Source organism: Poecilia formosa, unplaced genomic scaffold (assembly GCF_000485575.1).
Source record: "Poecilia formosa unplaced genomic scaffold, Poecilia_formosa-5.1.2 Scaffold288, whole genome shotgun sequence".
Classification (NCBI taxonomy): Eukaryota; Metazoa; Chordata; class Actinopteri; order Cyprinodontiformes; family Poeciliidae; genus Poecilia; species Poecilia formosa.
In genome coordinates this window covers 203715-215465 of record NW_006800227.1, presented here as the reverse complement: position 1 = coordinate 215465, position 11751 = coordinate 203715, and the positions used below count along the sequence as shown (strand labels likewise).

The 11751-nt window shown below is 37.5% G+C and overlaps 2 protein-coding genes across 2 annotated transcripts in view; one reads left to right on the top strand and one right to left on the bottom strand.

Annotated features, from left to right (window-relative positions):
- LOC107838626 (E3 ubiquitin/ISG15 ligase TRIM25-like) overlaps positions 1 to 2039 on the top strand; it is a 5511-nt gene extending 3472 nt beyond the window's left edge. Inside the window, exon 3 of the mRNA XM_016681612.1 lies at positions 1548 to 2039. Within this exon, the coding sequence (XP_016537098.1) occupies positions 1548 to 2039 (492 nt within the window). The remainder of the gene's footprint in view (positions 1 to 1547) is intronic.
- A 1558-nt stretch (positions 2040 to 3597) lies between these two features.
- Positions 3598 to 11670, bottom strand: LOC103151634 (endonuclease domain-containing 1 protein-like). Its single transcript, XM_016681678.1, has 4 exons — positions 11484 to 11670; positions 9838 to 10170; positions 5777 to 6006; positions 3598 to 4896 (listed from the first exon to the last, which is right to left on the bottom strand). The coding sequence occupies exons 2-4, from the start codon at positions 10165 to 10167 to the stop codon at positions 4416 to 4418; spliced, it is 1041 nt and encodes a 346-aa protein (XP_016537164.1). The 5' UTR covers positions 10168 to 10170; positions 11484 to 11670; the 3' UTR covers positions 3598 to 4415.
- Between the last annotated feature and the right edge of the window lie 81 nt (positions 11671 to 11751).

Below are 11751 nucleotides of genomic sequence, written 5' to 3'. Positions count from 1 at the left end.
ATATCAAAATGAAAAATGTGCCTTTGATTGAAAACACAACCAACTACAATCAGTTTGGTTGCTTATAGAAAATGTTAAAAGTCGAGTGTCTGTTTTCTGATTTCTGTTGCTCTAGGCAAAAATAAATTCAGTGACATTTTGAAAACACACTCGCTAGTTTTGTCTTCTCTCAGTAGAATTTTCTGCAGTTTTCTGATTTTTAAAATGTGCCTACCCTGCATAAACCAGGCCTGCAACACATGAGGGAAACATAGGTGTGATATGAATGTTGAAAACTGAGATGATGGATCTGGATGGATCAGGTATTCTGCCTTTCTGTGGCGCCTCTGGAACCATGACTCTCCTCCACAGAGTCCAGACCAGATTCACTCAGCCGCTACATGCTGAGGTTTATGTTTTACTCTGATGGAGTCACTGCAGAGCTCATCAGGCCCAGTTACTGGATAAATCATATCAAATGGGACAAAACTGCTTGGTGCCATGTGGTTTTCTATGGGAAGCAAATATTTTATTAACGTCTCTGTTCAGCCTTAATCTTGTTTCTGGAGATCCAGAAACTGTATTCACATTAGATAGACTAACTTTTTAAAAATGTAAAAACATCATCTGCATAAACACTAATAGTATTTGAAATTGTCATAGTTTTCCATTGAAATCTTGAAGTTGTTGAGTTTAAAATTTAGAGCCTGAAGGATCTGGATCATTGAACTATAAACGTCTTCATGGGGACAAATATGTTTTTTATTCTTGAAACATTTAAAATGTAAAGGATCAATGACTGCGGTGCCATTTCTTAATTTTCATATGTTTAAGCAATAATTTGAGTTATTTAGCTTTTTATAAGAGGAAAAGAAAAGGGGTTAATTTTAGTTAAAACGTTAAATATTTTATTTACAAACTAAATATAAGATTGGGAAACTAAATATTTAACTCAGACCCAGCTATTTAGCTTGTTTTAAGCTAAATAAATAGTTTAGCTTTGTAAATATTTAGCATTTATAAATGCCACTAAATATTAAGTTAGCAAGCTAAAGATTTAGCTCATGTAAATGTTATCTTGAAAAAAACTAAACATTTTGTTATCAAGCTAAATATTGTTTATAGCTAAAGGAAAATTTAGTTTAAAATAGAAGTAGACATCAACATTAACCTGTTGGTAACAGTACAGTGAGCATATTTTAAAGATTACTAGAAATATTTTTCACTGTATTTTATTTGTTTTTATTTTCAGTCTTGGCATTACTTTAATCACATATACACTTATTTTGTATTGCTTGATGACTAATTTGTGTAAAATGTGATTATTTGNTTGGCCTACATACTTCTCCATATTTGATGGCATTCCTCCAGGATACTTTGAGAATGTGACAGAAGCTGTGTCAGCGGTCAAAGCCATTGTGGCGGACTTGATTTGCGATGGATGGCCAGAGATCTCTGAGACAATATCAAAAGTGGATGTTTTATTGTCAGAACCAGAACTATCCACCAGAGAGGACTTCTTAAGATATGCAGTAGACATCACACTGGACCCAGACACGGCGCACCAGGAGATTCGCTTATCCAGAGGAGCCCGGAAAGCTTTATCGATGGGAACACTGCAGAATTACCCCAACAACACAGACAGATTCAAGAATCCTTTGCAGGTCCTGAGCAGAGAGCGCCTGACTGGCCGCTCCTACTGGGAGGTGCAGTGGAGAGGAAGGGCAGTCGATGTCGCCGTTTCATACAGCAACATCAGCAGAGCAGGAGGCTTGGAGAAATCTGAGTTTGGGTGGAACAACAAGTCCTGGTCGCTGCACTGTCACTCAGCCGGTTACACGTTCTGGCAGAACTCTGTCCACACGCCGGTGTTGAGTCCTCCTTCGTACAGAGTTGGAGTGTTTCTGGATCCCAAAGCAGGAAGTCTGTCCTTCTACAGCGTCTCTGAAACCATGACTCTCCTCCTGAAAATCCAGACCACATTCACTCAGCCGCTACACGCCGGGCTGAGGTTCCCCAACTCTAGGAACGACACCGCTGAGTTTGTGAAACTGAAGTAGCTTCAATGTGTATTTAGGTTTCCTATGGAAGAGAATTAGGGTAATAAAAAAAGAGTAGACTTTTTTCAATCAGACCTGGGTGTAAACCAGGTCTGATTGAAAAATCAGACCTGGTTATTTCTATAGTTTAGAAATAACTGGCTAAAGTCGAACATGTTCCTCCAGAAAGCTTGCTGTCCTCGTCCACAACTTGCCCATCTGCTTTAAAGTCCAAATTCTTTGCTTTTTTTCAGTGGCCCTAATGCTCTTCCATAGTTTCTAGTTTTACTCAATGAAAGCTAATTGCTGTTTTCTAACCACTTTTGCACCCAGTGTGGCCATTTGAGCATTTTCCAGGAGAAGGTCATATCAAAATGAAAAATGTGCCTTTGATTGAAAACACAACCAACTACAATCAGTTTGGTTACTTATAGAAAATGTTAAAAGTCGAGTGTCTGTTTTCTGATTTCTGTTGCTCTAGGCAAAAATAAATTCAGTGACATTTTGAAAACACACTCGCTAGTTTTGTCTTCTCTCAGTAGAATTTTCTGCAGTTTTCTGATTTTTAAAATGTGCCTACCCTGCATAAACCAGGCCTGCAACACATGAGGGAAACATAGGTGTGATATGAATGTTGAAAACTGAGATGATGGATCTGGATGGATCAGGTATTCTGCCTTTCTGTGGCGCCTCTGGAACCATGACTCTCCTCCACAGAGTCCAGACCAGATTCACTCAGCCGCTACATGCTGAGGTTTATGTTTTACTCTGATGGAGTCACTGCAGAGCTCATCAGGCCCAGTTACTGGATAAATCATATCAAATGGGACAAAACTGCTTGGTGCCATGTGGTTTTCTATGGGAAGCAAATATTTTATTAACGTCTCTGTTCAGCCTTAATCTTGTTTCTGGAGATCCAGAAACTGTATTCACATTAGATAGACTAACTTTTTAAAAATGTAAAAACATCATCTGCATAAACACTAATAGTATTTGAAATTGTCATAGTTTTCCATTGAAATCTTGAAGTTGTTGAGTTTAAAATTTAGAGCCTGAAGGATCTGGATCATTGAACTATAAACGTCTTCATGGGGACAAATATGTTTTTTATTCTTGAAACATTTAAAATGTAAAGGATCAATGACTGCGGTGCCATTTCTTAATTTTCATATGTTTAAGCAATAATTTGAGTTATTTAGCTTTTTATAAGAGGAAAAGAAAAGGGGTTAATTTTAGTTAAAACGTTAAATATTTTATTTACAAACTAAATATAAGATTGGGAAACTAAATATTTAACTCAGACCCAGCTATTTAGCTTGTTTTAAGCTAAATAAATAGTTTAGCTTTGTAAATATTTAGCATTTATAAATGCCACTAAATATTAAGTTAGCAAGCTAAAGATTTAGCTCATGTAAATGTTATCTTGAAAAAAACTAAACATTTTGTTATCAAGCTAAATATTGTTTATAGCTAAAGGAAAATTTAGTTTAAAATAGAAGTAGACATCAACATTAACCTGTTGGTAACAGTACAGTGAGCATATTTTAAAGATTACTAGAAATATTTTTCACTGTATTTTATTTGTTTTTATTTTCAGTCTTGGCATTACTTTAATCACATATACACTTATTTTGTATTGCTTGATGACTAATTTGTGTAAAATGTGATTATTTGCATATAAATGCTGTAAGCTTAGTTTACACCACATGGAAGCTAAAATGATCGAGAAAAGTCTTTATTCTCTTATAAACCCAGATTTCACTACCTCAGTTCCTTACTTGAATCTTCCAGCAGTTTTTATCATGTTGCATTAGTAATAAAACATTTTTGTTTTATAGAGAATCTAATTATGGCATCACTACCTCTGTATGTCAACATTTTATTTTTCTGCTTGTAGCGAAGTAAAAAAATGTTCTGCTGCCATTTTCATTGTATAATTTTCTTTTAAATGATATTAAAGTCCTGGAGCTAAAACAGCTTCAACATGTTTCTCCTTCATCTCCAAACACATAATTTCTCCAGGTTTCGTTAATATCAAACAACAAATACATTGAATCTGTTACTATCACCTCTTTTGCACAAACGTATTTTAAAGTTGTATGAACCCCATTTTTTTTAATGCTGGACTAAATAATCCAGATTATCAATGCTAATTTTTAATTGTGTAACTTTACAAATCACATTCCATATGATGTTGTTGAACAGTTTCACATAAATAAGGATACATGTACACATTTCTAAGGGGATTGAAACCAATTTTATCTCAAGGTAGCGCCATCTACTGAAAAAGGAAAGCGATTGCAGTTCAGACTGGAAAATGTAGAAAGATTAGAGAAAGGTTCCCAGTGATTATTTACTGGTTTTCACTGTCCCAGTTCAGTCTGTTTGTCTTGATTATCAGAATACGCAGTGATGATATGAGAATAAAAAGAAAGGGAACAAGAGCATGAGACGGTGGGAATGTGACGGACCAGACACAGAAGGTGAAGGGTCCAGGATGGTCGGTGGGCAGAGGCAGCTTTTTTTTTTCATTTCTGCGTAAAACTCTGTTACAGTTGTTGTCAGAGGACATTTTGATCCAGGGAATATTACAAACTCAGAGTTGGACCTGCGCAGCCGGTGTTGGAGGTCCTCCAGAGTCTCCGTCTTCAGATATTTGTGTTTGGACTCGTCCTGGACGTTGTGGCCCCAGTGCCCGCTCGCTATCCACGCCTCGGCCACGGCGCTGTAGCAGCAGAACGCCGACCAGAGCGCGGTGGGGACGTTGACCCTGTTGTTGAGGGTGCTGCTGGAGCTGGGCAGGGCCCCGGTCACCACAAAGCCCCCGGTACCGCCGCTGCTGTTGACGCAGTACTTCTCCATCACGCATTTGGTGCACCTGGAACACGGTTTCATTTCAACAATGTCATCCATGTTAACTTCAGCTACATTTTGACATTGATTCTCTTGGCATTCATTGGTAAAAGTCATGTGGCTCTTGACAGTTGGAGGTTACCATAGCAACCAGTAACTGGCAGATCCTCCCCCTTTTTTCTGTTTCGTCTTTAACTGTGGCCTGGGATCAGCTCTGTGTTATGTTGCATTTTAGCATATATTTTAGATCAATTTAAGTATATATATACATGGGTTATATATATACAAGGGTTTTTTACTTGATTTTCTCTCGTTAGGTATGTTTTAATCTTTAATACGAAGTAATGTCTCAGTTATCCACTGTGTGTAATAGTCTTACACGTAACAGGGTTTGATTTGATGTGAACTTTATCAAAACGTATTTATTATTCAAATTTATTTTGTTTTATCAAATTTATTTTCTCCTGACATTCATTGGTGAAAAAGTAAAGCAGCTCTTGGCAGTTGGCGGTTACCATAGCAACCAGTAACTGAAAGCGCCTCCACTTTTTTCTACTGCCGTCTGTAACTATGCTTTTCTTTACAAGTATTATATAACAATATATATTTTTAGAGTGATTTAATTATACAAAGGGTTTTGTGTGTAATTTTGCCATATTTATGTGTTTTTGGTATGTAATGTGCGTTTTAGGCATGTTTAATTTTACAACTGTTAACTGCTCATTGAGAGCTATTGGGCTGTAGGTTGTTTCACGTTATTTATTGTAGTTTATTTACTGTATAGGGGCAGAAGCTGCCGGACTGATGTTAACTGACTTGATTTTTTTCTCTTGTTAGAATAAATTCAGTGAACCTGAGTGAGTCTGTTGTGAAGTCGGCCATGTTGGACCTGAAAGTTTACACACCTCTCCATTTTGTTCCAGCTGCCCTTGTTGAAGGACTCCGCTTGGGGAACGACGTTCGTCAGGGTGAAAGTCGACATTTTGTCCGCTTTGGTTGAGGCGTAGGAACTAGGAAATATGTGACCCCGGTCAAATGTTCTGTTGGATCTGTAATCCACAGTGCCGGCCTGGTGGTTGTAGGTTCTGTTCCCATTTCCGGGGATCATCTTCTTGTCTCCATTTGGATCCTCCAGCTGTGAAAAGTGTAGTGGAGGAAGGAAAATGAATATAAGTTCAAGACAGAGAACAGACATGTTTTTGTTTCTTCTTGTTGTGAAATGAACGTCTTCCTCCTTTTTTAGGGAGCTTTCACAGCGACACTGTTTAGTCTGTTTTAATTGAACTCCAGTTTGTTTGTCTAGAAAGTCCGATTTGTTTGGGGTTGTGTGAATGGGGTTAGGATTAGGCATAGTCTGACCAAAAAAGCAAACCCTGGTGCCAGAGGCTCAACTACATACTTTCTGAGGTGTATGCGAACACGTCATTGGCGTGTTCGCAATGGCGTGTTTCTTCCCCCGTGACATAAACTTGTACAACTCATATTTAACTAAAGTATCAATTATAATAAATATACATGTGAATAAATTGCTGCCTACATGCCAATTAAAAACTATGAAACAAAAATCAGGGCAATGTTTCATCATTTAACATATAAGTGAGTCAAAGAGCCACTTCTGTTAGCCTGAGCCGCCTCTGGGCTGCAGGTCTGAGGCGTTTTGTTAGTTTTCTATCATTCTTATAGCTTCATAGGAAGCCTGATCCAAACTGGCAACCCACATTAATAAAATGGTGAAATATTATTGACCACAAAACACTGAATTTATAAAAGATATCAACATTTTTCCTACACAATCCTAACGTTTTTAATGTTGAAAAAATAAACGGTTTATTTTCACAATATTTATTTATTTACTATTAATCTATTTGTATGATTTGTTCTTTAAATTGCCATTTATATTATTTTTCGGTCTCAGGAAATGATTAAGGGATGAAGAGACTGATGTCTGGTTCTGTAGGATCTGGCGGGTCTGCGCTGTTCTGACCCGTTCTGTCTGATATCAAACAACCCACTGAATATCACTGAGCCATTTTTTAATGCCCCTATTAACCTTCACTGTGATTGTTTAGCCTGTGTCTCCCCACCACGTATTTCTGCCAGAGGTTTTGCTTCCAAGGACGGTGGAGAACCGAGTGGACATTTTAAAAAGACGAGGGTTGATAGCAGATCAACGAAGAAGTATGGAGTGAAAATAGTCTCAAAAAAGATTTGTGTGTGCGTAAAAGGATATAGATAGATAGATAGATAGATAGATAGATAGATAGATATATAGATAGATAGATAGATAGATAGATAGATAGATAGATAGATAGATAGATAGATAGATAGATAGATAGATAGATAGATAGATAGATAGATAGATAGATANAGATAGATAGATAGATAGATAGATAGATAGATAGATAGATAGATAGATAGATAGATAGATAGATAGATAGATAGATAGATAGATAGATAATGAGAGAGAGTTATATCTATAGATAGATATGTATATACATATCTACATCTATATATCGATATCTATAAATCTACCTCTCTTTATATTTATAGAGAGAGAAATAGATGTATATATATAGAGATAGATATATATAGCTTGATATCGATATGTAGATATATATAAATATCTATATATTGACTTATATATATTTATAGAGAGACAGACAGATAGATCTAAATGGATAGATTTAGAGGAAGATAGATAGCTCTTTCTGTTCCACATTGTTTACATTTTATTTCTCTAAATCTCCCTATAATTAATAAATGTGGTTGTCTGCTTTTCTGTTTCGAATTAGAAATAAACATCTTAGAGTGGACGAACATGAGTACTGATGTTAAATGTGGGTGAAGCCGGACCTCTTGGAGAGAACCCACACCTGCAGGGGGAGACATGTCCCCCCGTGCAGTTCTGCCTGTTTAATATTGAAATGTCCAATTAACAACAGCAGCTCTTTTTCCAGTTCTTAAAGTTTCCAATTCTACAGGAACCTTACTTGTTATGTAAGGTTCCTATGGATGAACAGTGGATGAACATGAGTACTGATGTTAAATGTGGGTGAAGCCAGACCACTTGGAGAGAACCCAGACCTGCAGGGGGAGACATTTCCCCCCGTGCAGTTCTGCCTGTTTAATATTGAAATGTCCAATTAACGACAGCAGCTCTTTTTCCAGTTCCTGCCAATCATCCAAACCACAGGTGGCCCCAGCCCCCTTTTAAATCTAATATCTAATTGACTCTACCCTGGATGGACTTCACGTCTGTCCTTGAACTGGCACCGATGTTTTGGAGTTAAGGCCATCTTGATTTGCCAGATCTTTTTCCTCGGGCTCTCTTCTTGTTCATTGTTCTCCTCAGATGATTCTTCAGCTGCTTGACATTCAGATTCCTGAGATGTTGTTTGGATTAGATCTTCCTGTCATGTAATCTCTATCTGTGGAGGGGATGTTCTCTGTTCTTCCTTTAGGCCACTCTGTCCTTCTGTGGAAACTTCATGAACCTTGCCTGTTATGTCTTCTGAAACTGTGCAAAGTTTTGTCTCCATTTGTTCAGAAACTGTCTGAGGGATCTCTGGTGTTATTTCTGAGTCAGGTTTTGGTGTCTTAGTGTTTGGGACCGAGTTTTGATCTGTCTCTATTGGTCTTGCAACGGTTTCTAGTTCAGCTTCCATTGCCATCTTTCTCTGTTTCTTGCATTCAGATTTAGACAATGGTTTTAAAATCAAATTAACATAATTTTCGATGTCAGCTGTCTGATCCCCCACTGTTTCTGATATAGAAACTTCTTGCTGTTCATCATTTGCTCCAGAAACATTTTCATTGTTCAGGGTTTCCAATAGCTTGGTCTGCCGATCCGGATGTCCATTCAGTTGTGCTTCAGAGGGCTGGTTTTTCAGCAATAAACAGAGCTCAGTTCGTGTTGACATCGTCTGATAAACTGGTTTGAATTGACATCTGGTTTCCAGTTCATCTATCTCGGTTTGGGTCGAAATTGTTCGACAGACTGGTTTTAATTGTGAGCCGGTTCCCTGTACATCCGTCTCTGTTTGTGCTGAAGCAGACTGGTAGACTGGTTTCTGCTTTGAGTCGTCTTGTCAATCTGTCTGAACCTGAACAGAAACCATTGACTTCTTGCGCTGTCTTCTCTCTGTGAGTACTTTCCTTATGAAATCGTTCTGCTGTTTAACTTTATCAAATAATTTATGACTCAGATTGACCACCTCATCAACCCGTTTCATTAAATATTTTTGTTCTCTGATATATTCCAATTCACGCTCCTTAAATTTGGCTTCACACGAACATTTTGCTTGACTTGTCTTTTCAGATTACCTTGTTTGAGAAGGACCTGGCTGCAGAATTTATAAGAAATGTATTTACAAATTTAAAAATAAATCTGATAAGTACATAGCATACTGGCTAGGAATAAAAATCCCCACATCGTTTTTGCGCCCCCTCTAGTGCAGCGACGCATTGCATCCACTGCATACCCACTTTTTGTGCCACTGCCTGGTGCGGTATATATGTGAGCGCTAAGTGGACCGGAGACCGCTCCAAAACCAGGAAGTGGACCATAGCGCAGTGCATTCTGGATAAACACAACCAAAGCAAACACGCTAGTCTAGTGTAAGAAATGGATTGTGGTCTTTTGCCAATGACAAAAGTGAAAAACTACAACTGCTAAAATCTGACACCACTCCATTTTTGCTTACATTTTGTGATTAAGGAAGTTAATCACAAAATGATTAACTTCTTGATTGTCTTCTTCAGAGGTTTTTGTGTCATTTTCCCTTCAGTGGTTCTTGGTGTAGCGCCCCCACAGGCAAGGAGGGGAACAGGTTTTTCAAAGGGTTTGGTTGGTTTGACTCTGCATTATGAAAGCCTACCACACCATCTGAAAATATAACAAATGTTGTAACTTTGGTCTCAAATCGAACAGAGTCTGCCGGACTCTCAGGTGTGAAAACAAGCCTACCTGAGGTTCTATCTTCCAAACACTTTTAGGTCTCCTTCCGTAAACTTCTCCAGTGAACTTGAAAGCAGAAAACACCGGAATCCGGTTGCGAACATCGTAAAGTGTCACAAATCTCCTTTGGTTCCCGTAGGTCTGGCAAATGAACTTGTACCGGTCCTGATCGAGGATCCTACCGGCCTCCAGGATGCCTGGAACGTGCGGTGGTGTTTGGTCAAGAAGGAAGCGGTCGCAGTCCGACACTGACTTCATCACTTCTGCAAACGTTTGTACGGACAGGAGGAAGAGAAGAGCTGTAGTTGGCAGGAAACACCAAACCTGCTGAGACGTCATGTCCTTCAATCAGAGACAAAAGTGGGTCGATCTAGATCTGCTCTGCAACAGTCAAGCATCAAAAACAGTTAGCAATGCGGATACATTTTTCTGAGGATTTACAATCTGCTGGGTTTTAGTAGAGAAAACTTTTTAAACTAATTTGAATAATAAACTGAGCTAAATTCACTGTTGACAACCAGGATAAATTGGAATGAATTTCCTCTTTGCTGAAATGTGAGACAAACAAGCCTTGCCTTCCTGAAGGTTATTGCTGATAATGCATCAAGTCACGAATCTTGAACTGAAGAACTGGAGAGCCAACCCCGTCTACACCGTCCACACAGAACTTACCAAGTATTTTCAGTCGGGTTTTTGGTGATATTTTAGTTTTGTCTTATATCAAGTGTATTAACTTACACGCAACTTCGCAGCAGAGAGATTATCAGTCGTTAATTAGTTTCCTATATAATTTGAAACCCAAATATTTAGTTTGCAAACTAAATATTTTGTCAGAAATCCAAACTAAATATTTAATTCACAGGGTAAGTCTTTCGTTTGTAAACTAAATATTTAACTGAGATACAAATTTAGTTGCAAGCTAGATACTTAGCTTCCTAACTAAATATTTAATTTAGTTTGGAAATTAAATGTTTAATTGTAGTAGCATAAATGTAGGAATAATATGGTGAAAATATGACTTTGAAAATGCCTTTTTTTTCTCTCACAGGCTAAATAAACCAATTTGCTGGTGTTTTTTTTATTCTATAACTTTATAAATGGCAGAACACACCCCTACCTCTGCAACTACAACTTCCATCCTGCTAAATGTGACCAAATAGGAAGAAATAATCATATTTAATTTGTCTTTTGAAAGTACCACTGAGTTTACAAATAATCCCTCTTGTTGAAGTCAATATTTTCTTAATATTGTTGAAAAAGCACCAATTCCACTGGCAGATTTTCCCCTATAATACATTTTTCACATGTTACAGGTGAAATAATCTGCCAGCGGAAGTTAAAAAAAAATCTATATTAAAGAATTGACTTAAACAAGTTCAAGACCTGTAAGCTACATTTCAAATAAGATAAAACTGATATTACCACTAGCAGCTAGACAAAAAATACTTGAATTTTATGTTTTTGCAGTATATGTTACCCACAAGGAATATAGAAATTTAAAATTTTGTCAGTATGTTGGAATAACAAAGCCATTGAAACTACAAACTGAAAATCTGGAATTGAAATATTGAACTTGACCCACATATAAAGTTGTAAATAAGTAAATTCGTATTGTCTCATCATATTCACATTTTTAGTTAAAAACATTAACTCACCGCTTCTTACGAGAATGTGCCACGGTGACTTTGCTCCCTTTAATGAAGAAATACATTTCATTTCCTCAAACATGACAGGAAGTCGTGGCTCATTCGCATGACAGAATGTGAGGTCTGATGTTTGAGATAACCGTTTCAAGGAAATTAACATTTTCTCTGAAACCTGCTGCATGTCTCGTGTTTTAATTCCCCCTGACCTTGTGCTGAAAAGTTGATGGTTCAAATGTCAAAGGAATGTCACAAATGACACATGGAGGAGAAAATATAA

What these genes read in the sequence shown, in the direction of transcription:
- LOC103151634 (XM_016681678.1), bottom strand. Translation starts at nt 10,167, where the DNA reads ATGACGTCTCAGCAGGTTTGGTGTTTCCTGCCAACTACAGCTCTTCTC. An exon ending in TTTGGAAGATAGAACCTCAG is followed by an intron (nt 6,007 to 9,837) that starts GTAGGCTTGTTT and finishes CACTTTTCACAG; the next exon opens with CTGGAGGATCCAAATGGAGA. An exon ending in AGCTGGAACAAAATGGAGAG is followed by an intron (nt 4,897 to 5,776) that starts GTGTGTAAACTT and finishes ACCGTGTTCCAG; the next exon opens with GTGCACCAAATGCGTGATGG.